Source organism: Labrus bergylta, chromosome 13 (genome assembly GCF_963930695.1).
Source record: "Labrus bergylta chromosome 13, fLabBer1.1, whole genome shotgun sequence".
Lineage (NCBI taxonomy): Eukaryota > Metazoa > Chordata > Actinopteri > Labriformes > Labridae > Labrus > Labrus bergylta.
In genome coordinates, this window is record NC_089207.1 from 22,368,796 (window position 1) to 22,395,762 (window position 26,967).

Sequence of the window (26,967 nt, forward strand, 5' to 3'; positions counted from 1 at the left end):
GTCTAGACTCCACTGAGCATGTGCAGATAGGATAGTTGTGCTTAACGAGGTCTCGGAGGCTAAAAATGAGATGAATGTTTTATTTGAACCCAAACCTGATGCACTCAGTTTACATTTGGCTCTTTAATTGAGCTGAAAAAGTAAAGTTTTGATTTATTGAATTCAGGAGATGTTCTCCACTAAGATCAGGTTTCCCCTCAAATGTTCTCAGAGCGTTTCATGATCAACTTCAAACGGAGCTTCAGTTTTCAGAATTTATTCACACCAAGTAAATATTTATCTCAGGGCTTTTACATAAGCATTAAGGCAACTCTTTCCTTACCTGTCCAGGTGAAGCTGTACCTGTGGAGGAGCAGCTGAGCAGCAAAAACAAGAAAAGCAGCAACAGTGAAACAACAGTAGTGACAGACAGCTTAGCCCCGCCCCCTGTTCCTCTGGCCAATGAAGAGAAGACGCAGTACGAAACCCTGATCACTGACCTTTACCACCAGCTTGATGACAAGGTGAGTCTTACCTGTAATATCACCTGAATAATAAAGTCAGTCTTACCTGTAATATCACCTGTATCGTAAAGTAAAGCTTTGACCCTTATGTTCCTGAGCTTGCAACTAAAAAAAATGCTTACTCATGTTTCAGGATGATGAGATTAACCTGCAGAGTCAGGTGTCCGAGAAACTCAAACAGCAGCTGATTGATCAGGACGAGGTGAGTGTCATTTAACCCCTAACCTCCTGAAATCTATAATCTATGATATATGATCTATAATCTATGACAGATTTTCTATGATCTATCAGAGTAAAATTCATCCTTCCTCCTCTTTCTTCCTGAATCCAGCTACTGTTGTCAGGTCATCAGGACTACGAGCGCCTGCAGGAGGAGCTGTCGCGGCTGCAGAGGGACAGTGACTCGGCCAAAGAGGAGGTGAAGGAAGTCCTGCAGGCACTGGAGGAGCTTGCTGTTAATTATGACCACAAGAGCCAGGAAGTGGAAAACAAGAATCGCATCAACGAACAGCTGAACGAAGAGCTTGCAGCCAAAACTGTGAGTCCACGGACAGAAACAAACAGTAGGGAAGTAGGACGGTAAATAAAAATACTGATGGAAGGATGGAAGGACAGTAATAGGATGTAGGGTGGAGGAAAGTAGAACAATAAGAGGGTAGGGTTTAAGGTTGATTGGATGGCAGGGTTTAAGGATGGCAGGATGATAGGATAACAGTGTTTAATGATGGTAGGATGGTAGGGTTTAAAGATGATGGGATGATAGGATGGTAGTGTTTAAGGATGGTAGGGTTTAAAGATGATGGGATGATAGGATGGTAGTGTTTAAGGATGGTAGGGTTTAAAGATGATGGGATGATAGGATGGTAGGGTTTAAGGATGGTAGGGTTAAAAGACGGTACAATGGTTGGTACCAACCAAGTTGGTAGGATTTGAGGACAGTTGGACAGTTAGCAGACACACTCTTCCTGTGTCTTTGCTCAGTGTTGAACATTTGTAAGCGTGTATGTTTTTATGTGTATCATGCTGTGGTCTTGTTGTGTTTGCAGGCTGGTCTGGAGGCGGTTCAGCGCGAGTTTTCATCCTTGCAGGAAGTCAGTTCCCATCGTAAGAGGAGGTCTGCAGAGATCCTCAGTCTGCTGCTCAGAGACCTCACAGACATCGGCAGTGTCCTTGGGACCACAGACCTCAAAGCGGTAAGACGAAATGTTCCCCTCCTGTCCAACATCCATCAGTACTTTTCACTTTCTCTTATTTGACTGTCAGTCTGAGTTAAATTAAAGTTTGTTAGCTGTGGGTCAGCAGGTTTACTGAAGCTCCTCTGATTAGGAAAAATGGGAGGTTGTGATGTGTAAAGATTTTTATTTTTGTCCTTTTATGCATTTATATTAAATAGTGCAGTGGATACAGGAGGAGAGTAGAGTTGAATGATGTGTGGTAAAGCGACAGAGGGTTGAAATCGAACATTAACCGCTCACTTTGAGGACTTCTGTACACCAACTAACAGCTAGGTCTACAGGAGCCTCAGGTCGAGATGATGAATTGATTATCAGCACTGCAGTGATTTAGTCAAGAAAGATAATCAGACCGTACTTAACTGAAACTGGACTCTCGCTCTGCTCTGTTTGTTTCCATAGTTACCACAGTCCAGCTTTAGGGTTACGGTTACATATATCCATGTACTTTCAATTCAATGAAATTTAATCATGAAAACATGAAACAAATGTATCCTGTCCTGGTATAAGCAGCAGGTCTACACCAATAATAGCTGAGATCAGAAGTCTCTCCCCCCCCTTGATTCTAATTGGAGGTGAGGAAGCAGTGACATTGATGAGTACGGCAAGGTTTGTAAAAGTTGAACCTTCTTTGAACCAAGAGCGCTGTGAGCGCAGCAACAAAATAGAAAATGGGGCTGCCAGCAACAAAAAAACGTAGTGTAGACTTATAGACCTGCTGTAGTGTAGACCCGTAGTAGTGTAGACTTGTAGTTGCGTAGACCAGTAGACCTGTTGTAGATTAATAATAATTTATTAATCCCACGAGGGGAAATTCAGTTTTACACTCTGTCTAACGAACATGCTACACAAATATAGGCAGAAATACACACACATGATCCTATGGACATGCATTAATGGAGAGGTCTCAGAGTGAGGGGGCTGCCCGCAGCGAGCACTGCAGAGCAGTTTTGGGGTTTGGTGACTTGCTCAAGGGCACCTTGGCATTGCTCAGGAAGTGGACTGGCACCTCTCCAGCTAATAGACCAATTTCCGGACATGGTCTGTGCTGGGACTTGAACTGGCGACCCTCCAATTCCCAACCCAAGTCCCTACAGACTGAGCTACTGCTGCCCCAACTGCTCTAGACCCGTAGTAGTGTACACCTGTAGACCCGTAGTAGTGTACACCTGTAGACCTGTAGTAGTGTAGCCCAGTAGACCTGTTGTAGTGTAGACCCAAAGTAGTGTAGACCTGTAGTAGTGTACACTGGTAGACCTGTAGTAGTATAGACCCGTAATAGTGTAGACTGGTAGACCTGTAGTAGTGTAGACCTGTAGTAGTGTAGACCTGTAGTAGTGTAGACCTGTAGACCTGTAGACCTGTAGTAGTGTAGACCTGTAGATCTGTAGTAGTGTAAACTAGTAGACCTGTAGTAGTCTAGACCCGTAATAGTGTAGACTGGTAGACCTGTAGTAGTGTAGACTGGTAGACCTGTAGACCTGTAGTAGTGTAGACCTGTAGACCTGTAGTAGTGTAGACCTGTAGACCTTTAGTAGTGTAGACCTGTAGTAGCCTAGACCCGTAATAGTGTAGACTGGTAGACCTGTAGTAGTGTAGACTGCTAGACCTGTAGACCTGTAGTAGTGTAGACCTGTAGACCTTTAGTAGTGTAGACCTGTAGTAGTGTAGACCTGTAGACCTTTAGTAGTGTAGACCTGTAGTAGTGTAGACCTGTAGACCTGTAGTAGTGTAGACCTGTAGACCCGTATTATAGACCTGTGGACCTGTTGTAGTGTCCTGTGAATCCTGACAGTCTCTTTCTGCAGATGACGGAGACAAGTGGAGTCATGGAGGAAGAGTTCACCACAGCTCGTCTCTACGTCAGTAAGATGAAGTCGGAGGTGAAATCTTTGGTGAACCGCAGCAAACAGCTAGAGGTCAACCTGACGGAGCACATGAGCAAGGTGGAGGCCAACGAGAAGGAGCTCAACACCTGTCAGCTGCTCGTCTCACAGGTGACGAGTGAAAGGGGCATATTGACGCATTCCTTTATTAACTTCTTTCGTATTTAATTTTACCTGCTGCACACGCACAGGCTGAAATACACACATATGCACAAACAAGACCCAATGGACTAATTGAGTGAGTGTGTGTGATTTATTCTATTTTTTTTTAAATTGGGGGGGGGGGGTGGTTGCACATGAAAGAGTGCCTGAACAGTTGGGTTTTCAGTGCCTTGCTCAAGGGCACCTCGGAAGTGCTCTGGAGGTGAAGGGGCTTCTCCAGCTACCAAACCAACTTCCAGACTTGGTCCACACCGGAACACTGGAACTGCCGACTCTTTGGTTCCCAACCCAAGTCCCTGCAGATACTGTTGCCATTATAACATCATCAATAAATAATCTTTATAATGTTGTTATTACATTATTAAATACAAATCATAATGTTCGTTATTATCATGAATTATTATTATACTGTTCATAAGCGTATCAATCAATGTGAATTATTATTATATATGAGGTAATTCATTGGTAACGTTCTGTGTTTGTTGTCTCAGCTTCAGGCCAAGGTGGTGTCTCTGACGGAGAACCTGCAGAAGGTGGAGCAGAAGAAGAGGAAGCTGGAGGAAAGTCAGGACGCACTGATGGAGGAGGTCGCCAAACTCAATGCCCAAGGTCAGACATGTGATTATGGTTTCAGAAAACACTGACCTCTGTTTGGCTGGAGGCTGAAGAACAATGTTAAACAGTAAAGAGACGACAATGGTTTAGTTTTACTCTGTGAAAGAAGCTTCAACCATATTTGTGTATGTGTGTGTGTGTGTGTGTGTGTGTGTGTGTGTGTGTGTGTGTGTGTGTGTGTGTGTGTGTGTGTGTGTGTGTGTGTGTGTGTGTGTGTGTGTGTGTGTGTGTGTGTGTGTGTGTGTGTCTGTGTGTGTGTGTGTGTCTGTGTGTGTGTGCGTGTGCCTGCATGTGTGCATGTTCAGGTCAGATGCACGAGCATACAGTGATGGACAAAGAGAAGGAGCACATGAGCAGACTGAAGGACGCCGTGGAGATGAAGGTAAAAGTTTTGTCCCAATTTGAAAGTTTTCAAAGGAAATATCTCTACCTGAACACCTGATCATCACCTGAACAATGATGATCATCACCTGAACAATGATGATTATCACCTGAACACCTGATCATCACCTGAACAATGATGATCATCACCTGAACAATGATGATCATCACCTGAACAATGATGATCATCACCTGAACAATGATGATTATCACCTGAACACCAGACCAATCACCTGAACAATGATGATCATCACCTGAACACCTGATCAATCATGAACAATAATGATCATGATCCATTGATTGATTGATTGATTGATTGACTGACTGGTTGAGTTGTTGTTTGATTGGATGGTAATTTGGTTGATTGGTTGATTGATTGGTTGGTTGTATGATTGATTGTTTGGTAGATTGATTGATTGATTTATTGGTTGTTTGATTGATTGGTTGTTTGATTTATTGTATGATTGGTTGATTGGTTGATTGATTGATTGATTGATTGATTTATTGATTGTTTGATTGATTGGTTGTTTGATTTATTGTATGATTGGTTGATTGGTTGATATTGTGGTTGATTGGTTGATTGATTGATTGGTTGATTGATTGATTGATTGATTGATTGATTGATTGATTGATTGATTGATTGATTGATTGATTGATTGGTTGTTTGATTGATTGGTTGTTTGATTTATTGTATGATTGGTTGATTGGTTGATTGGTTTATATTTTTGTTGATTGGTTGATTGATTGATTGGTTGGTTGATTGATTGGTTGGTATTATTGTTGATTGGTTGAATGTTTGATTGGTTGGGTGATTGGTTGATTGGTTGGTTGGTTGATTGATTGGTTTGTATTGTGGTTGATTGGTTTATTGATTGGTTGGTTGATTGATCACTTGTTGTAGAAAACTCTGGAGGAACAGATGGAGAACCACAGAGAGGTTCATCAAAAACAGCTGAGCCGTCTCAGAGACGAGATCGAGCAGAAGCAGAGAGACGTTGACAACCTGAAAGAGTGAGTTATTGGATCCTTCATGCGGATCAATACCTGATAAACATTATTGATTATCTGTTTTAACAACTGATCAACATTATTGATTACTTTAGACATCAGTGACTGTTCAGCATTATGGATTATAATCAATAACGTCTAACTAAAAATTAGAGTAACTGATTATTCTTCTGATGGGTTCTATCGATGCAATCTGTTTAATACAGTGTGTGTGTGTGTGTGTGTGTGTGTTAATGATCAAATTAATACATGATTGAATGAACATATTGACAAATTAATTTTTCGTTGTTTAGCGTGAGCCGGGCTCTGCAGCTGGAGAACAGGAAGCTTCAGTCCGATGTCGACAAACTAAAAGTTGAAGATCAGAACAAAGATCAGAAACTTCAGAAACTTCTGTAAGTTTGTTCTTTTGTTCTCTAACCCCGCTAATGTTCAAATATTGATCTGTGAAGAAACATTTCATATTAGCCCCCCTACTGTGTCACAATGAACAAAATAAACTAGCAGCTCTTTGTTCTTTGATGTGATGATGTTTAATGACTCTGTGATTAATTTGATGGTTTTTAATGAGTGTTTGATTCATTTGATGGTATTTACTGAGTCTTTGATTCATTTGATGGTTTTTAATGAGTGTTTGATTAATTTGATGGTATTTACTGAGTGTTTGATTCATTTGATGGTTTTTAATGAGTGTTTGATTCATTTGATGGTATTTACTGAGTCTTTGATTCATTTGATGGTTTTTAATGAGTCTTTGATTCATTTGATGGTATTTACTGAGTCTTTGATTCATTTGATGGTATTTACTGAGTGTTTGATTCATTTGATGATGTTTACTGAGTCTTTGATTCAAGTGTTTCTTTGATTCAGGTTTCTGAACGAGAAGAGAGAACAGGCTAAAGAGGACCTGAAGGGTCTGGAAGAGACGGTGGTATGAATATTAATATTATATTCAATATTGATATTTCTTGAAATTATTTGTACATATTTTTTGATATGATTATATGCTTCACCCCTTCCTGCAGCAGGTCTGAGATCAGCTGAGTTTGTTTTGTTTTCTCCAACAGGCCAAAGAGCTCCAGACGCTGAACAACCTTCGTAAAGTCTTTATCGAGGACATCGGGACCAGAGTCAAAAATGTAAGAAAACCATCAGTTAGGACTGAATGTGATCCACCAATGAGATTGAGTTTGTCTTCAGCTGGTTTTCCGTGACTGGTCCAGTCTGAACTTCTAGATATCAACCTCTCCTACAGACTGAAATCTGGTCATCCAATGAAAAAAAAGACAAGGGAACAGAAGAGGAAATTCAGTCAAAGGTGTCTCTTAACAACCCTCACCCTAAGCAAGTTAATGTTCAATATATCAAGGGGTCATACCATCATCATCACAACCGGCAACAATAACTAAACTATTTAATCGTTCAGCAAATTCAGAAGTTTACACGATGAGTTTTGTATGTGTTTTGATTTTCCATCGCATATGCTTTTACCATTTCATCCAGTCAGAGGATCTTTGTTTCTATTTGAGAGTGAGATGTTTGATGAACATCAGAGGATCTTTGTTTCTATTTGAGAGTGAGATGTTTGATGAACATCAGAGGATCTTTGGAACGACCTGAACACGTTTTGTTTGTTTTTCTTCAGAGTTCAGAGAACGACTGTGACGAGGCCGGCGGCAGTCTGGCTCAGAGGCAGCGAATCATCTTCTTAGAAAACAACCTGGAGCAGCTCAGCAAGGTCCACAAACAGGTTAGTACACCTGTAAACAAAGTCCCACAATATATACCTCAGTGTTTTCAGTGAATTTAACCCTTTGTGATCCGCAGCTAGTGCGAGACAACGCTGATCTTCGCTGTGAGTTGCCCAAACTGGAGAAGCGTCTGCGGGCGACAGCAGAGCGGGTGAAAGCTCTGGAAGCGGCCCTGAGAGATGCCAAACACTCTGGTGTAAGGGACCGCAAACGCTACCAACAGGAAGTAGATCGCATCAAAGAGGCTGTCCGGTCAAAGAGCGTCTCCCGGAGAGGACACTCGGCTCAGATAGGTGAGAGATCACACCTTCTCAACCTTAACAATAGCCCTTTGGGCGGCACTACTAAAGAGGATCCTGCTCCAAAAAGCAGGTTCTATAAAGTCTGATCAAAATCCTGGTTTAACTGATAACAGTGTAAACCATAATTTCCCCTCAGGAATTAATAAAGTATTTAAAATATGAATTGATTACTAAAGACTTGAACATTGGTTGAACTGAACCTAATTTATTTTTCATTTTTGGTGATTGGGTTTCAGTAATGGAGGAGTTCTGTACTATTTCTTTCTGAAACTGCTTCAGCTGATCACATGACCTAACCTTTTCTAGCCAAGCCAATCAGAGCTGGGCATCAACATCACCAGCTCCAGCCCTCCAGTGCATCCATCAGGACCCCTATCCGTGGAGGGGGGGCCATGTCCAGTCCACGTCATCATTCCCACCGTCAGCAAACGCAGCATCTACAGCAACCGCAGCAACCGCAGCAACCACAGCAGAAACAGCTGCAACAGCTTCATCAGAGCAGCTTCAAGTAAGATAGGTGAGTCACAAACACAGCAACATTAAAAACCATGTGGATAAACGCAGCAATAATAAAAAACCATGTGGATGGGGCACTTCATAGCTTAGTGGTTATGAAACTCTGCCTATGTATGAAGGCTGTAGTCCTCGTAGCAGCCGTTGAATTTGACGTCGGCCCTTTGCTGCATGTTATCCTCTACTCTCTCCTCCTAATACTTCCTGTCTCTTTTTCACCGCACCTTGGGATGCTGGCTAAAAATAAATAACAAAAAGAGAATTAAGACTAGTGAGCCTATTTCCAAGCAAATTGCTTTGGCTTCTAAGGGCCCAGCATTTGCAGGTGAAGCAGGGGGATGCTTGTGGTTTTGATTAGAGACTGTTTGGCAGCACAGTAAAGGACAGAGGACGGCCTGTTGGTAGAGATCCTAGGCCTGAGGGCTTTTCTTCCAGGGGCTGAGGAGCCTTGTCAACCTGTGTCCCAGCCCAGACAGACTCTTACACCACAAGGGCAGAACAGGCCAGTCGATGCCACACTCTACATACAGCCACTGCGAACAGCCCAATATTTGAACTGCTAACCCCAGCACCCCTGCAAGGACATCAAGAGTCAGCATCTGAGACTCCTTACTTTGAGTTTCAGGATGCCAGCAATAGACCTGACCATCTGAGGCCAGAGTGGAAGCACTACCAAGACCTCAAAATTCCACAATACGATGGGGGAGGACATCGAGAACTATTTGCTGCATATGAGCAAATAGCCATGACCTAGAAATGGCCTTAGAGTGAGTGGGCCTGCCGGCTTGTTCCACTTCTGACTGTAAAGGCACTGTTGGCCTACACTGCGATGGACAAGGAGAGGGCCTGATGCTACACAGACTTGAGAGCAGCCCTGCTTAATTTGATATCTCTCCAGAGACATATGGACAGCAGTTCTGTTCCACTGCTGTTCCCCTGGTGAGAAAACAGACCTACCATGTGAACCTTCTGAAAGAGTGGAAGAAGCACATAGTGGAGTCTACAGGGATGGCTCTGCTGGTATCTTTGGGTTATCTGGCTTCACCAACCCTAACATAAGACACCATGATTAACAATCATATCAACCTGATAGGTAAACCCAGAGTTTCAGAGAGCGCATTCACATAAAAGGGGCGGAGTTAGCTTCATATAACCTATCACAATCATAACTGCGTCTCCCGTCAGCAGATCGTCATATCTAACAAACTCTGAACAAACAATATTAATAAAATAAAGAATTTTAAGACAAACAGGTTCCCAGAGACTAAAGTTACACAGCTGCAGGAACAAATGCAGGAAGGACAACTGGCAGAAAAAGATTATTATATTTCAGTCCCATCGTTACTTCACCTTAGAACTGACTATAATAACTCCTGTTTTTTCTCTTCACTGAATGTGTGTCTCTGACTCTTTCATGTGGCGAGTATAACAGTTTGAGAAGTTATATTTCAGCTCTGATGATAACAAACAGAGCGGCACCCAAACATTCATATGAAAATATCATTCAAATACAAGATATTCACAATTTAATGTCTTAAAAACACAACTCAAAGGCTCCGGTGCTTTTTTTAGTCTCTGTTGAATGATCAAGGATGATATCAGTTCAAAATAATCATTCACTTTATGGACTATAATGTTATTATAAGGGACACGTGAAGGGTCTCTCTCCCTCCTCCCCCCTCTCAATCAGCTCCCGAGCAGGTTATGCGTGCAGCATAAATTACCGTGTCGATATACCCAGGTAAGAAGTGAATGACCTTCGTGGGATTGAAAACCCTAACCCTGAAGTGACCTCGCTTTCCCCAAATCCTGCTTCGTTGTAAAGGCCCCAGGTCTCTTACACTAAAAGGTGATGCCATTCGGTTTCCATGGAGAACCAACCACCTGTCAAAGACTGAAATGGTAAAATGGTAAATGGACTTGAGCTTGTATAGTGCTTCTCTAGTCTTCTGACTACTCAAAGTGCTTTTACACTGCATGTCACATATTCACACCACATTCACATCCACAGCAATAGCTGGAAGGATTATGTACAACATCTGTCCCTGGTTCTTGTGAAAATCCAGCAGGCTCGGCTTACCCTCAACCCCTCAAAGTGTGAGTGGGCTCTTTTGGGGTGTTTGAAAGACAGCCCCACCACAAGGATTTTTGCCATAATTCAGCAGTCCTATCAGCAACCAAAACAACCATGTGGATAAAAACAGCAACCATAGCAGATACAGAAACTGAGTGTTTTCAACAATATTTACAATCTTTAAATAACAATGAGGTTCAGAAATGTTGATTTCTGTAGATGTTCTTTCATATCTTCAGTGTTTAAAAATAAAGGCTTTTTGTTTTAAATACTTTATTTATAGCTTTTTCAGAAGACATAAAACATTCAAAAGGTTAACAAAGAACAGTACCCACCTCCCCACATCCCACTCTACAAACTAACAGAAACAAAAAAAGATATATATATACAAAATGTATGTACATTATAAACCCAAAATGCAAAATACACATAAAACAGACAAAAAAGTTAAATACACACATCATCTGTGTAGTACTCTAATTTACACATTGCTATGGTCATCCTTTGTGCAATTATACTGCGTAACTGAAAAGGAAAGGCATTGAGGTGTCACGTGGGTCCTCTAAGAGCTGTGATGTAGTCAAGGAAGGGTTGCCATATATGTCTGAACTTGGTTGCTTTGCCCAACAACTCATATCTGATCCTCTCCATATATAAGGTGCTAGAGGAGTCTATAAGCCAGGCCTCAAAGCAGGGCGATGCCTCTTTGTTCCAGACCTTTAGAATTATTATTTTTGGATTCTATGCTTATGGCAAACAGCAGGGGACTCAGAGGGCAGCCCTGCCTGACACTAAAAGTAAAGGTTTTGACGTTATTGTTTCTTGTGTCAGTAAATATTTCATAAATCAGCTTACCATTATCATTAAACATGAAAAATAATTCATTTTCATCTTGTTCTGTCTTCACAGTTTGCTGACAACTTGGCTTCAGTTTCCGTGTCTGGATGTTTGAATATCACCTTTCTGCCTTTCCTGAAACAAGACTCCTCAATTCTGCCACTGTCAACCTTAAAAACCATTTCACCTTAACAACCATTCAACCTTAACAACTGCTCACCTTAACATTAATTCCACCTTAACAATGTTTACTTTAACAACTATTCAACCTTAAAGCAACACTCTGTAACTCCTCCTCCCTCAATCAGTCGTTTCAAAGCCGATCTAATAGAACAATAACCTCCAACAGGGAGAATGGCGTCTCTCTCATGTCCACAGAGCACCCTGCTCGCCTGTTTTCAGCACTATATAACTTTGGCAGCGGCCCGAGGTCATCTGGAGAGAAGTGCGTACGTCTTTACGCCGTTAGTTCACACAGCAGCCTTCAGCTACAAAGCAGCCAGTTAGCCTGTCTCTGTACTGTTTGATAAGACGGCTGAGGATAAGAGGAAGAGGACAGAGACGGAGGAAGATAAGAGGAGAGGGAGAGAGAGAGTGTGAGAGAGACAGTCAACATCCCTGCAGATATTAATTTATCTCATTTACACTTGTAATTAAGTACGTAAGTAAAGTTGTTTTATACAGCACTTTTCAAGAGCATTTTTGAACACTTATAGGCGGTTCAATGATGTGATGCTAAGACATGTGAACAGAGAATCAAGACTTGATGAAACAAAGGCATGACTTTTAAGCTTTTATAGAGTCAAGCAGAACGTTCTTACATAAAAGTTCTTACAAAGTGCCTCAAAGATAAAAAAGAAAGTAAGGAAGGGCCCAGGACAGAACCCTGAGACACCCAACCACTGTCTAAACATTTCGATCAATCCCCTGTGCTCCATGTGTTAATGAGGTTAGTTATCTATATGAGGTTCTGCTGGATTAGTAAATTATCTAGAACAGATTCAGACATTACCTTAGGCTGTATTGTTATAGGTATCATTGCTGTCTCATGTTTATCAGCTTTCTCTGCTGCAGAAAGTTGTCTAACCTTGATACAAATAAATAAATCCATCTGACACCTAGAAGTTGTCTGTACAACGAGCTATAGTCGGCATGGTAACAGTTGAATACACATATTCCACATGCTAACAGTTAGCAAACAATGGGCTGAAGATGCTAGCAAAGTCTGATTTGATCTTAATCCCGTAACATTACTAACCTTCTTCAGTCGACTGATCTTTGGCTTCTCACAATCTTTTTGAAGACTTCTCTGGCCTGTGATTGGCAATTCATGCACAACAGTGCAGTTTCACTCAGAGACCATCGGTAGGCGCAAAAGTGAACCAAACTGAATTCCTACATATTTTTGTATAAAATCATTCCACCTTAACAGCCAGTGCTCTCTGTCCTCCTCCTTAACGGCCGATCAGTGCTCTCTCAATATTTGGTATGATAAAGAGTTATTTAACTTGGTTAAAATAATTTGTGAATGTTTATTAAAGGGTTTAGCTAAGCGTTAGATGTTGATAATGTTTGATAGAGTGTTTAATTCAGAGTTGAAGAAATAAAATAATGTTGTGTTTGTGTTGTCTGTTTTTTCATGTGCTGTTATGGAAACCAAAATGTTCATAATGTTATGTAAAGATAACGCATCATGAACAACAGTGTTAGTATTGTGCTGGATTCCCCTGAACGCATCATGAACATGAACAACCGTGTTTGTATCGTAATGGATTCCCTGAACGCATCATGAACATGAACAACCGTGTTTGTATCGTGCTGGATTCCCCTGAACGCATCATGAACATGAACAACCGTGTTTGTATCGTTATGGATTCCCCTGAACGCATCATGAACATGAACAACCGTGTTTTGTATCGTAATGGATTCCCTGAACGCATCATGAACATGAACAACCGTGTTTGTATCGTAATGGATTCCCTGAACGTATCATGAACATGAACAACCGTGTTTGTATCGTAATGGATTCCCCTGAACGCATCATGAACATGGGGTTGTGTATCCGTTTTTAAACTGTTAATAAATCAAGAACTCTTCAAACAGCTGTTTGTGTTCTTTTGTCTTTACAAAATCTTTAAAACGAAATAAATAAGGGCTAGGGTGTAGAAATAAAGATGGATGTCTATGAGAATAAAACAGACTGTGTTTACTTGCATGGTAATCACTGATACGTTTGTGTAAATAAAATTGTCTTCCAACTTTAATTTTAATTCCCATTTTATTTTTTACAGTGCAGTCCAAACCAGGTGCTCGTTTTGTTACCTGAAAAAAAAAGGACTTTGTTACGCTTGGTTCTATTTTGTCTAAACAAGTCACTTGGTGTCCAGGTTAAAGATTTCCCGGCTCTCGATCAGAATAAACTCCACGATCTGGTTCTGATAGACCATGTTGACCGCCATGTTTCCCGCGTCCAGCTCGGGCCACATCAGCGTGGGGCCGAACACGATGCCGATGCCCTGAGTCGACATCAGGTTCTTCCTGGAAAATGCCAGAACTCTAAAAAACGGCATGAAAAACATGGACAGAGATAATTAGACCCAATACCTTTATCAAAGCTTAAATTAGTGTTTTATATTAATGCAAAAAACAGACAGCGTGACGTTACATGATTTAACCCTTTAATCTTCATCCTCATGCTCAAACTGAAACACGTGAAGAAGAAGAGCTGGGCATCAAACTAGCGGCCGTAACATTAATATTTATACACTCACAAAAAGTGGCATTAGTTTCTAGTACGTGATTTTAGAGATTAAATTCTGTCAAATTACTTCAATGATCAATAATTGATTTAAAGTTAATTTAAAAAAAGTTAAGTCTGCACTTTAGTAAATCTGTCCATCCATATGTTGATAACCCTTTTTTTCTTAGTGTCTTCTGACTGTTCAGATGTGACACTCAGAGTTTCTCCTCCAGCCTCCTCATATCTATTCTGCAGAGAGTCAGAGTGAGCTGATGTGAGAATGCAGCAGGATGTATGTGTGGAAGGTCCCCCAGTTTCCATAGTTTTCAGTTAAAATACTCTTATTTCCATCACTTTATTTTCCCTTGAACATCCCATGCACGTTAACAATGCCCTGCACCTATCACTGACCTCAGACCCTTTCCATCCAGTCCACCTAATTACACCTCATCAAAGCATCACACAGAGAAGATGACTGCACCCCTCACCTCGGTTCTCTGTACTGCTTATTTATCATTTTAACTTCTGTGCGTCCATGAGACTGTAAGTTCATGCATGTTATAGTTCTCCTGTAAACTTTTATGTTGATGTTCTTAATTTGTAGTTGGTACCGCTATTGTTGTCTATATCACGTTTACAACACATTTAGCAAGACTGTTAGCCTATATCGCGATGGACATTTTCTCATTCATTTCACATATTTCACATTTGTTACTTTTGTAATCAATGCTTTTCTTGTATATTTAATAATTCCTGAAGGTTTCCTTCAGTCAGCTCTGTGTTTGCTTACGCTCATGTGAAGTAAGGGACCGTCCCTCAATTCCCCCTGTGTGCGCTCCGCTAGTTTATATTTTTACTGCATAGAGACAGTAATTTTTTGACGCTCCCTCAAGTTAGGGGGATTTATATCGTTTCAAGCATTGTTTGTCTGTTTATTTAATTCTATAATCTGAGTGTTTTTATATCATGTTTGTTTATTATTCATGCATATATTTAATGTTTGTTTATTATTTTTCTGTCATTGTAGGAACCACTTATCTTCACTTCACTTCAATTCACTTCATGTTCCCTAAAAACATATTTGCTGTTCTTAAATAAATGAGTGGCATCTCAAAGAGAGAGTGTGTGTCACACTGTCATCCCATGTTCTTACCAGAGATCCTGTGGCGTCTGCATATCCTAAAACCACACTAAAGGTTCAAACATCACTGAGGTCTCAAGAGTGGTATCCGGAAACCATCAGCTCTTTTATAATATAATAAAGAGAATTCACCTGGAGCAAGTGGGAGGGATTGGTGACGTTTATTCCCTGTGATCACTGCACGACCATATACTGCACGCCACCTTTACGATCTCCGTGCTCTAATGAACCTGCTGCATTATGTTTCCTGTTCTCCAGTATGTTCTTCTCCACTCTTTAGTTCAGATTGTGATTCTGTTCAACTACACGTAGTATTGATAGAAAGACAAATATTCTCTTTATAGCTCTTTATAGTCTTATAGAGGACTCTGTTGCTTCGACTGATACTTCTGCTGCGTTCTTTTTTTTCGTCATGTCCTGCCTCTTTGATTGTCCTACAGTGAAGGAAATATCCTCGCTGTGAGGAACATGTGTGAACGGCTTTACAGACTGTTCAGGTCTTTTTTCGTTACCTGTGCAGGTGACTGAAGAGCAGCTTCATGGTGTCCTTGTTGGGTTTTGGCATCTCCTGAATCAGTTTCTTCACAGCCTGAACTTTTGGTTTGGATTCTTTGATCTCTGTTTAAAAATCAGCAGCATTACATTGACGTTGGATATCATTGTAGTACCAAATCGCGCCATAAGGTGGTGCCTCTGTTATGTCTTAAGTTTATGATAGAGAAATCTTGCCTGTGTGTAAGACAGTGAAAGGTAATGTCTATATTTTACTGCTCAAGTATGATGAGTGAGCATATCGCCTGAGACGTGGCATTGTATGGTCCTTGTTAAGTATTGTGAACCCTCGCTCTGTTGTCTGTCAACTATCTGATGCTAACCAGCTATCTCGGACTTCTGCTAACTGCTACCTGCCGCTAGTTTCTCCAGCTGCACCAACAGTACAATAAGAAGGAAGTTATAGTGTAACATTGATAAAGTCTGTAGTTTGAACACACTTCAGTCTGTTCCTTGATAATAACAGCATTTGTCTTCTATATTCATGACATTTGATCAAATATTCTTTTATAGACTATAAAAAGACAAATCACAGTCTCCTATTTTACATACACATATGAATTGTATAGTTTCAGACTGACAGTATTACACTCAGTCTTGCTCTTCCTTTTTGACTTTGTTTCATTGAACCATACTTTGTATCCTGTGTTGTTCTGTCTTTTCTTCTTTGGTTTTGTTGTTGAGTTTGATGTGATTTTAAGGCCCATCTAGAGGCGGGCGTTGCAGATTAGCTCAGGTTATAAATGTTGTGGCGTGGCATCAGTTTACCTGCTTCATACTTGTTTACAAATAAACATGAAATAAATACACGATCACACAGTAAAAGATCTTTTCATATCACAGACATCTAAAGTTCATAAAGGTGCTGATCATTGTTCTCCTTGCTGACGTCTCAGCTCAATCTGAGATCGTCAAACTGGTCACATGTTCACACGCTTTGTCTTTTGTTCCTTCTGTCCAATAAAAAAACTGTACGACTACGAACATAACAAATAAACCTAAATATTCAGACAGATATGTTTCATGTTGGACTTACTGACGGCATCCACAAACAGCTGGAAGAACCTGAAGGGAAACAACGGTTCAGGAAGCTCACGGAAAAACATCTTCAGAGCTCCGGTGACCACGTGGATGTCCTCCCACTGACCCTGGTCCAGGTCCAGCTCCTCTTCTGAGGGGTTGGACCAGAGCAAAAGGAGGCTTTATTTGGTTATTCCCAGATTTCAATTTACAGTATATTTATTTAATATTAAAAACATTTCTGTTTGAAGACTCATCAGATATTCAGTATCAACATTTTATCAGCTTTGTGGTCGATCCTGATAGGGTTAGGGTTACAATAATATATATTGACTACAATAATATTTTCAGACAGGAAATTAAGATTTCTGCTTTACTGACCTTGATCAACAACAAAGCGCAGTTTCTGGATTGTGGCGAGATTCCCGCTGACTCTATAAATCCCGTCAACTTCCATACCTGACAAACCCCCAAAGTCCATCATTAAATCATTCAGAATGAATTAACGATGCTTTAATCATTCCATGTTGTTCATCAATTCTTCATTCTTCATCACAGAACCATTTCAATCGTGGACCAATCATGAGTGAGCTGCCCAAATCGACTCAAGAGAAAGGCTACGATTATTAAGTCATAGATCTAAAATCAAACTGAATCCAGCATGTGAACGACTAAACAAACAGTGATTGACCCAGCGACCGACTGACTGAATGATTGATTGATTGAGTTATAAACTGACTGATTGATGTTATGATGAATGGATTCTGAACGTACCTCTTTTGTCCACGGCGTCTACACAGATCTGAACGAACCTTGGCACCGTGTTTCCTTCTCGCTCGCAGAGAGTCAACAGATGGCAGCCAAAAACTCGATCTGTCATTTTACATCCAAAGGTTTTATTGATAATGAAGGGATTGATGAAAACATATTTATTTAAGCATTTAGATGTAGCAGTAAGCTCAATGACTGACTAACATACACAGTCAAAAATGAATTGAGTAATACTGAGTTTTATTGTGAAAGGAACCTTTGATGAGGCCTTTTTCCTGCAGAGTCTTCATGGACGGACGTCTGATGATGAACTTTTTCAGTCGGTTCTTTACTCCATTCTTGTCTGCGCTGTCTGACGTGCTGTGTTTCAGCTTTGAGCTGCCAAACATGTCTGCAGAAAAACACAAACATGAAATTGAAATAAAGAAGTTTAAAAAAAATATACATTTAAAAAAAGATATGTTTCAGTCTGTAAACTCAACATCCACACACTGTTAGCTTCAACTTTGACACACTGTAAGCAACAACATCCACACACTATTAGCTACATCATGAACATGACCGAGGACAAAGTCTCTAAGCTTATGCTAGACTCTCAGCCCACCACCTGTGCTCTCGACCCAATACCATCAAGCCTCCTGCAGACCATTTCCTCTCCACTTAATGCTGCACTTATTCATATAATCAACTCCTCTCTGTCAAAGGGTGTGTTCCCCACTGCTTTCAAGCAAGCTTGGTTCAGCCCTCTGCTTAAAAATCCCACACTCAACCCAGCCAACTGCGGACTGGTTTCACTTCTGCCATTTCTGTCTTTAATCAAGTCTCTGAGTTCCTGTCCAGAAACGATCTGTTTGACCTAAATCAGTCAGGCTTTAAGCGGGGCCACTCTGCTGAGATTGCACTACTCTTGGTAACAGAATTGTTACGAGCTGCCAGAGCTACGGGTCAGTCCTCAGTTCTATTACTGTTAGACCTGTCTGCTGCCTTTAACACAGTTAACCATCAAATCCTCCTATCCACGCTCTCTGACATCTCAGGATCGTCCCCCTGCTGGTTCGTGTCCTACCTCTCTGGGCGATCTTAGAGTGTCCAAAGCACACAGTTTATCCACATGGGTAACCCAAGGGTCAGTGCTTGGTCCCCTTCTCTTCTCCATATACACAAGCTCACTTGGTTCAATAATCCGCTCTCATGGCTTCTCATGCCTCTGCTATGCTGACGATACCCAGCTCTTCCTGTCATTCCCTTCAGACGATGTTACAGTCTCAGCAAGAATGTCGTCATGCCTTGCTGATATCTCTAAATGGATAAATGAACGCCACCTTCAACTCAACCTTTCAAAGACTGAGCTCCTTGTCATCCCAGCCAGTCCCCCTATGCAACCACAGATCAATATCCAGCTTGGAACAACCAAACTCATGCCCACAAAGTCTGCCTGGAACTTGGGTGTCATGATTGATGACCAGCTAACATTTAAGGTTCAAGTGGCTTCGATTGCCCGGTCATGTCACTTTACCCTGTACAACATCAGGAAGATCAGACTTTACCTGTCAGAACATGCTACACAGCTCCTGGTACAGGTTCTTGTGATATCACACATTGGCTATTGCAACTCTCTACTGGCAGGTCTTCCTACATGCACTATCAAACCCCTGCAGATGATACAAAATGCAGGTCTTCAACCTTCCTAAAAGAGCACATAAATTGTTGGAACAGCTCAATCAGCAGCGTCGGCTCAGCTTTTGAAAGTTAGCCCTGATTCATTAAGGCTGGATGGCGTTCATGGAACAGCTTGAGAGACTTTTCCAGGTGAGCTTGGTTTTCTTTAGCTATGTTGATCAAATAACCCCAGAGTTCACAACAACAACACAACAATGACGAGAACAGGCCAGTTAATAGAATAGTTTTCTAACATATCAGTGCCAGTGCATGTGATCAGTTACTCACTGATGGAGCGTCGGTGCACCGGGTTGCGTTGCTTGCTGCTGGGGGAAGCAGAACCATGTCCAGGTAGGGAGCTGTGTCTGGGCAGGAAATCTGTGCTGTTTGATCTCCGCAGAGAAAAACCTCCGTCTGACTTTGTCTAAACAAAATACAATTAGAACCAAAAACAGAGGCCTTTATTTTGGAGATCTGATTGTATGAAGTAGACTTTAAAGTTTGGACTCTGAGAAACTTGGATTGATAGTTTTTATGAACAATGTTCTCAGAGACGGAAAAGAATGGCGTTGTTACCGAAGAGTCGACGCTCTTTCTGATGGCGTCGTACCATTTACCGGCAGTGGAGTAGCAGTCAGTCTGCAGGAGGTACTCACTCCCTGTGTTTGTTGTGATCTGGACAAGAGGAAAATGTTTCATTCAATTCAAACAGGTACCTCTTGGGAAAAAGGCATTAGTAATGATGATAATGTGAAAAGTAGACGATGTGTAAAATGTTCATATAACCAGAATGTGATGATTTAGATCCCATATTTATTGAAATAGCACAACGACAACATGTCAAACATTGTAACTGAGAAACTGTGTCTGTAAAATATGCTGATCAGTTTATTACCTGGAAAACATTTTTCCTGCTTGACTTCTCTGTGGTCCACTGGATTAGAGCTCCACACAGGTGGACCACGTCTGTCTTACTTGTTTTCTGAACACAGACACAAGGTCAAAAGTCGCTTAAAGTCAAGTTAAAGAGGACAAGACATGAAGTCAAGGTAATGCAGATACAAATTTCAAAAAGTAGAGATAAAGTAAAGCGTGTACTGAGAAAATATCAGACTGTGTCACTTTATGAAAAGAAAGACTGTGGTACCTAACTACTTCAAGAATTTCTATATGAAACACATTATAGAGAGTAGAAGAAACGGACAAGGTAATGATAAAGAACATGTTTGTACAAACATCTGTATAATACTGACCGTACTTGTACCTGACCAGTTGAATTTCCTAGTGCTGACCTTGTTTGACTCTTGCCCTCTCTCTTGTTCTCTCTCTCCCTCCCTAACCCTAAACCTATCCCAGATAGATTAAAATATGGACGCAGTCTTGGTGATGTCACCCATGGGTTTCTGAAAACATGGTATGAATACCAAGATGGCAGTAACCATATTGGAAATTGCCTCTCCAACTAAGAGAATGAAACTGCTTCACTGGAGATGTATTATTATAACTTAAAGGAGAAATATTTTGTAAACCTTTTCACCTCTTCTGACCCCCCCCCCCCCCTTCCTGCACCTCTTTGATTTTATCTCACAGACCCAGAAACATGCAGGAGGAGCTGAAGCAGGCGAAATGATTATCCACACAGTAGAGATGAAACAGAGATGAATATCATCTACCTGACTACTTTCATGTTGTTTTTCTTTATAAAACAGCAGTTGGTCTGTCGTCAGCACACTCCACATCACAGTCCAATTCTTCCTCTGCTTCTTACCGCTCTCTGAGATCTTGGTCACATTCAGGTGTTCACCTTTTAGTCCCACCTGGACACACACACACACACACACACATACACACACACACACACACACACACACACACACACACACACACACACACACACACACACACATTGACACAAACATGGACAAACACACACACACACATGGACACACACACAAAAAAACACATGGGCACACACACAAAAAACACATGGACACACACAGATGAAATTTGACAGATTTCTGTTGATGAATTATTCATTTATTCAATACTTTGTGATTTGGTGACTCTGTGATGAAATAACCTTGTCCTGTCCTGATATTCTCATTTTGTTTTTTTCGTGTTGGGAATAGGCGATAACAGAACTACAATAATGTTTTGGTCTTGGGTTTAGTTTCAAACTTACAAATGGTTCCAAAACAGACGCTCCACTTCCTGGGACGACCACATTGTGTTGGGACTGATTTCTGCGATGCCGAGAGATCTAAAAAAAATGGAGGGGCTGTGACTAATGTGTCTACATACTGTAAGATGTGTCTACATACTGTAAGATGTGTCTACATACTGTAAGATGTGTGTACATCATTAGGATGCGTCAACATACTGTAAGATGTGTGTACATCATTAGGATGTGTCTACATACTGTAAGATGTGTCTACATACTGTAAGATGTGTGTACATCATTAGGATGTGTCTACATACTGTAAGATGTGTCTACATCATCAGGATGTGTCAACATACTGTAAGATGTGTGTACATCATTAGGATGTGTCTACATCATCAGGATGTGTCTACATACTGTAAGATGTGTCTACATCATTAGGATGTGTCAACATACTGTAAGATGTGTCTACATCATCAGGATGTGTCTACATACTGTAAGATGTGTCTACATACTGTAAGATGTGTCTACATCATCAGGATGTGTCTACATACTGTAAGATGTGTCTACATACTGTAAGATGTGTCAACATACTATAAGATGTGTCTACATCATCAGGATGTGTCTACATACTGTAAGATGTGTGTACATCATTAGGATGTGTCTACATACTGTAAGATGTGTCTACATACTGTAAGATGTGTGGACATCAATAGGATGTGTCTACATACTGTAAGATGTGTCTACATCATTAGGATGTGTCTATATACTGTAAGATGTGTCTACATACTGTAAGATGTGTCTACATACTGTAAAATGTGTGTACATCATTAGGATGTGTCTATATACTGTAAGATGTGTCTACATACTGTAAGATGTGTCTACATACTGTAAAATGTGTGTACATCATTAGGATGTGTCTACATACTGTAAAATGTGTGTACATCATTAGGATGTGTCTACATACTGTAAGATGTGTCTACATACTGTAAAATGTGTGTACATCATTAGGATGTGTCTACATACTGTAAGATGTGTCTACAACATTAGGATGTGTCTACATACTGTAAAATGTGTGTACATCATTAGGATGTGTCTACATACTGTAAGATGTGTCTACATACTGTAAAATGTGTGTACATCATTAGGATGTGTCTACATACTGTAAGATGTGTGTACATCATTAGGATGTGTCTACATACTGTAAGATGTGTGTACAACATTAGGATGTGTCTACATACTGTAAAATGTGTGTACATCATTAGGATGTGTCTACATACTGTAAGATGTGTCTACATACTGTAAGATGTGTCTACATACTGTAAAATGTGTGTACATCATTAGGATGTGTCTACATACTGTAAGATGTGTCTATAACATTAGGATGTGTCTACATACTGAACCATATGTCTACATACTGGTTTCGGAGGCAGGTCTGACTCCTGCAGGACCATGGACTTGGACTGACTGAGTCGGTCTCCAGAACTCTGCGAGCTCTTTTTTCGTATCTGCACAGCTTCCAGCGCTGCTGAACTGCGCTGTGGAAGCTGAATCTTGGGTGACTGCTTAGCTGCACTCTGGATGTTTGTTATTCTGTAGAGAAATAAAACAGACTTTCTTTTATAAATTTGGTGCTGCTGTAGATTCGTAGGATTTATGTTCTCATTTGGGTTTAACAGCTTGGAAAACACTGACAATACTATTTCTTTCATGCACTTATTTTGCCATTTAAAAAAGAGAACATTAGAATAAATAAAATTGTGTATTTTTGGTTACATTAATTAAAATTTCAAACCAGCTGTCCCATGTCCCGAGTCCCCTGCTGGCCAGCACTCACATTAGCCCAACTAGGCCTGAGCACGGTTACATTTTGTACATTGGCCTATATCATCAGGTATCATACGTGTAGTGATGCTAGAGGAACAATGCTTTGTTTTTTTTTCCTTCAAGTGAGGATGAAGAATATTTGCAGTTTACATAGGTAGAAATCCATAAACACTTTTTGGGGTGTTGGATAGCCGAGTGGTTATGTCACGTGCCCCACATACAGAGGCTGAAGTCCTCATCACAGTGGCTGTGGGTTCAAATCCAACCTCTGCACTTTGCCTCATATCAAGCCCTCCCCCTCTCTTCCCAAAATGTCCTGTCTCTCTTCAGCTGTCCAAAACCAAGACACAATGCTCATCACTAAAGTGCATGTAATGCACAAGAGACATAAAAACAAACCCAATGGTCAGTTATCATTTGGACTTTGAAGGGGGCTTGACGAATTCATGATGTCAACTCCTGCACTGAGTAAAATAAGAGAGTCCTTTATTGATCACCAGACATATGAATACAACTTAAAATAGGAATAGATAAGAATAAAAAAAATAAAGAATTCTATTTATTTGCAACTATTATCTAGCATGGGTAAAATAAACTAAAGCAGGGGTAAATTGGAAGTTAAAGTAAACAAACTTATTGATAATTTCAAGAGTTCAAAGTTACGTTTAGTCAACATAAGCGGCACTCTGGTTTTAACTTTTAAATTAAATTTAAAATTTAAATTTAATTAAACCAAAGCTCATTGGTTGAGCTGCCTGTGACTCACACGACACTTCAGTGTAGCTGCTAAAAGTCAAATTCAGTGGCACATCAGCTTTGTTAACAGTCCACCAGATAGTTGGAGTAAATTGGCGTCTGCGTCCTTTGACATGTCGGGGTATGATGTCAGCAGTGTCTCCTGTATGTCTTCATTTTACATGCAGGGACAAATAGACTCTGCATGCACAACGAGCTGTTCTCTGACTCCTGAAGGTCATATCTGACACACTTTGATCGTAGCTTAGTCATAGGAAGTGACAAAACAGGTGTTTTTTCTTTGCATCAAACAACAAAAAAAGTGGCAGCCATTTGACTATTGCACATGCACACATCGCAATTTGGATGGTAAAACGATACATCGTTCAACCCTACCAGTTAACTGACATATAACTTATTTATATTTACAATATTTAGAGAATAGATATTATATCAATATTACATCAAGAGCTGTAAATATCAAACATCTGTTTCTCTGTCACAGTCTTGCTCCTCTGTTCACCTGCCTGCACTCAACTTCTCCTCTCAGCCTGCTGGCCACGCCCACCTCATCAAGATCAGCTCACCTGTGTACACAGCTTACTCTCATCTACAATCAAACCAGTTTAAAAGCTTCTCCAATTCACGCAGACACTGCCAGATCATTCTTTGTTATGTCATGCAAGACTCTGCAGCACTCTTGGGCTGAGTCCCTGTCCCTGTCCCTGTCCCTGTCCCTGTCCCTGTCCCTGTCCCTGACCTTGACCTTGACTGCCTCTGACCTGCGTGCATTGTTGTTATCACAGAAATCCCCTCAGCCTTCTGGCCCTGACTGCGATTTCTGCATCTGCAACCCTGATTTCTGTCTGCCTCTCTCCTTGGCTGCTTGAAGTTTCCCTGCACCCACACAGTTTTCCCTTATTACTCGCCTTTTTATACCCGTGGCTCAGAGACTCCCCGTGTGAATACACTGTTCACTTTTCACTGCGTGTGAAACCTGAGGACATTTTACTTCCTGCCTCTCTTTCTCTGGCATTGTATGGTTTTTGCCGTACACTCTCTGGACTTTGTTTTTAAGGATTATTATCTGGTGCTGGCCAGGTCTCCTGCTTGCCCCTCAACAGTTCCCCTTCTGTGTGCTGTTGCATGGGACTGTTACAGCGTTTAACATGGACTTTGCAGTTTTATCTGTAAACTGTATATTTCTGTATCTGCTGAACCAGTCAATCGACTGATCCTTCTTCTGCTGTGTGCTGCTATGTGGTCTGTATACAACCCGTTACACTCTCCCTATGGCTTCAATGCTGCTAATAATTTGTAGAAATGTTGCTATGAGAACAACTTAAAAGGATGAAAATAAAAAAACTGAGAATTTTACATTATATCTTAAGATAAAAGATGCATGGTCATGGACCAGGTTGGATGTGAGACCAGTAGCCTGGTCTAGTTTATGGGAAAACCTACATAAATAAATAATAAACACAATTATGAAACACGCCTTTATTGGGTGCTTAAAGTTAACCCTGCGTAAATAAAATGCTGTAAGGAGAACTGCCATGGGCAGGAGATGTTATACTGAGATAAAGTGACACTACATTGAACCCAGATCACTTATAAGATTAGTTTTTCAAAGAGATTGAAGAACTCACTACAACATACAACAAAACATGTTGTATGTGAATGATATTTGTCAGACTAATGTAGAATAAGTGAAGTTAAAAGGATAATGAACTGTATCTGTGATTGTATTTTTATTTGGACTCTGCAGTGGGGATCCAAAGTGAACAAGATAAGGTAAGATAAGATACCTTTATTGTCACTGTACAAGTACAACGGAATATTGTTGGAGCAAGCCTGTAGATGCCTAATATCAGAAATGTTATTAGGCAAACTTAACATGTTATTCGAAACTTAACGAGTAAACCGTCGTTCTTCTTTCAGTTATATGTCTGTTCAATTCTGAGCACGTCCACTTCAAGTCTGGTAAGAGTTGGACCTTTTGTTTCGGGTTAGGGTATGTCTGTTAGGGTTAGCTTTGTCTGATGAGTGTTGGACTGTGTTGTGTTCAGGTTCCTGTTTGCAGCTCTGATTTCTTCACTGTTGTTGCACAACTTCAGTCCTTCTGAATGCAAACAATAAGAGAGGCTAAAAATGACACCAGGCAGACCTGAGCTTTAACAAAGAAAAATAAAAAAAAATTGCATAAATTAATAAAAACGATCTGGGCTTCACTTATGAAGTGTGGGCCCCAGACCTGCAGGCTGACACGCAGGGGCCCCTCAGTGTTGAAGAGATGGATCCGATATTCATTTAACTGCAGGATCAGTTGGATAACAACAAAGGGCGATAGCCCTGAAAGTTACTAACAGGTTTAAACTCTGTTATAGATTCAATGAAGATGTCTGGGTCAAAGTGGATTGAATGTTATCTTGACTGACATCTATAAATAATGAATATTTAACATTCTAAACAGAACATACAACATACTGTAACAAACGATCTTTCAGGAAACTGGATAAAACGCAGAAGAGATGATGCTCCTCGTTAATATGTATAATCTAAAATATGGGAAGAAATGCAGATATTTGAAGCATCACCGTTCTCCTTGTTCAAAACTTTTAAAGTAACAGACCGTGAGATAAAACAGTGCAGCATCTGCCATCACATAACTGAAACCCTCCTGAAGCTTCAGTTACAGGAAACAAGCAAAAGCCTCAACACGGAAGCTCAAGTCTTATTTCCACCACCTCACATTATGAGAACAACAGTTTGAACTTGATCAAAACCAGGAGGAAGCCGCTGATATCTGTAACAAACAGTTCATTCAAATGTCCGTTTCATCCATTAAACATCAGTTCAGTCCTGCAGAGCGTCAGGGAGGATGTGCTAAATCCCAAACCCCAGACTCCACATAAACAGTTAGAGACGAACCAAATGATTCAAATGTGATCTTACCTCGTACCCGCCATCTCTGCGCCCCTGATCACAAAAGAGCAGACAGTTAGAGGAAGTAAGATTCATCACGTGGTTTCTTCATACCAGCCGTCTCTAACTTCTGCAACCATTTCCTGAAGGACAAAAACAACCTCATGAGAGCAAT

General features: G+C 40.7%; 2 protein-coding genes across 3 annotated transcripts in view; one reads left to right on the top strand and one right to left on the bottom strand.

Annotated features, from left to right (window-relative positions):
* Positions 1-13,366, top strand: part of kif5c (kinesin family member 5C) — a 26,197-nt gene extending 12,831 nt beyond the window's left edge. Inside the window, exons 12-26 of the mRNA XM_020641069.3 lie at positions 331-503; positions 637-705; positions 835-1,041; positions 1,550-1,696; positions 3,544-3,732; positions 4,275-4,392; positions 4,704-4,780; positions 5,681-5,790; positions 6,081-6,182; positions 6,658-6,718; positions 6,855-6,926; positions 7,433-7,537; positions 7,615-7,831; positions 8,147-8,357; positions 11,337-13,366. Coding sequence (XP_020496725.2) covers positions 331-503; positions 637-705; positions 835-1,041; positions 1,550-1,696; positions 3,544-3,732; positions 4,275-4,392; positions 4,704-4,780; positions 5,681-5,790; positions 6,081-6,182; positions 6,658-6,718; positions 6,855-6,926; positions 7,433-7,537; positions 7,615-7,831; positions 8,147-8,352 — 1,853 coding nt within the window. The 3' untranslated portion in view covers positions 8,353-8,357; positions 11,337-13,366. The remainder of the gene's footprint in view (positions 1-330; positions 504-636; positions 706-834; positions 1,042-1,549; positions 1,697-3,543; positions 3,733-4,274; positions 4,393-4,703; positions 4,781-5,680; positions 5,791-6,080; positions 6,183-6,657; positions 6,719-6,854; positions 6,927-7,432; positions 7,538-7,614; positions 7,832-8,146; positions 8,358-11,336) is intronic.
* Positions 13,367-13,523: 157 nt separating this feature from the next.
* arhgap15 (Rho GTPase activating protein 15) lies at positions 13,524-26,967 on the bottom strand. Of its 2 annotated transcripts, XM_020641059.3 has the most exons (13): positions 26,823-26,967; positions 22,724-22,898; positions 21,330-21,407; positions 20,821-20,964; positions 20,043-20,129; positions 19,724-19,822; positions 19,436-19,571; positions 17,745-17,879; positions 17,492-17,590; positions 17,099-17,176; positions 16,734-16,868; positions 15,658-15,763; positions 13,524-13,820 (listed from the first exon to the last, which is right to left on the bottom strand). In XM_020641059.3, the coding sequence occupies exons 1-13, from the start codon at positions 26,834-26,836 to the stop codon at positions 13,637-13,639; spliced, it is 1,470 nt and encodes a 489-aa protein (XP_020496715.1). In that variant the 5' UTR covers positions 26,837-26,967; the 3' UTR covers positions 13,524-13,636. The 2 variants fall into 2 exon arrangements, with proteins under 2 accessions (XP_020496715.1, XP_065818370.1); XM_065962298.1 differs by lacking the exon at positions 21,330-21,407.

Bases quoted from the DNA above. Each gene is read 5' to 3' on its own strand.
- arhgap15 (XM_020641059.3), bottom strand. The intron at 20,130-20,820 runs GTAGATGATATT...GTCTGTGTTCAG, and splicing joins AACAACATGAAAGTAGTCAG to AAAACAAGTAAGACAGACGT. The intron at 17,591-17,744 runs GTTCCTTTCACA...GTAAAATGACAG, and splicing joins GGAAAAAGGCCTCATCAAAG to ATCGAGTTTTTGGCTGCCAT.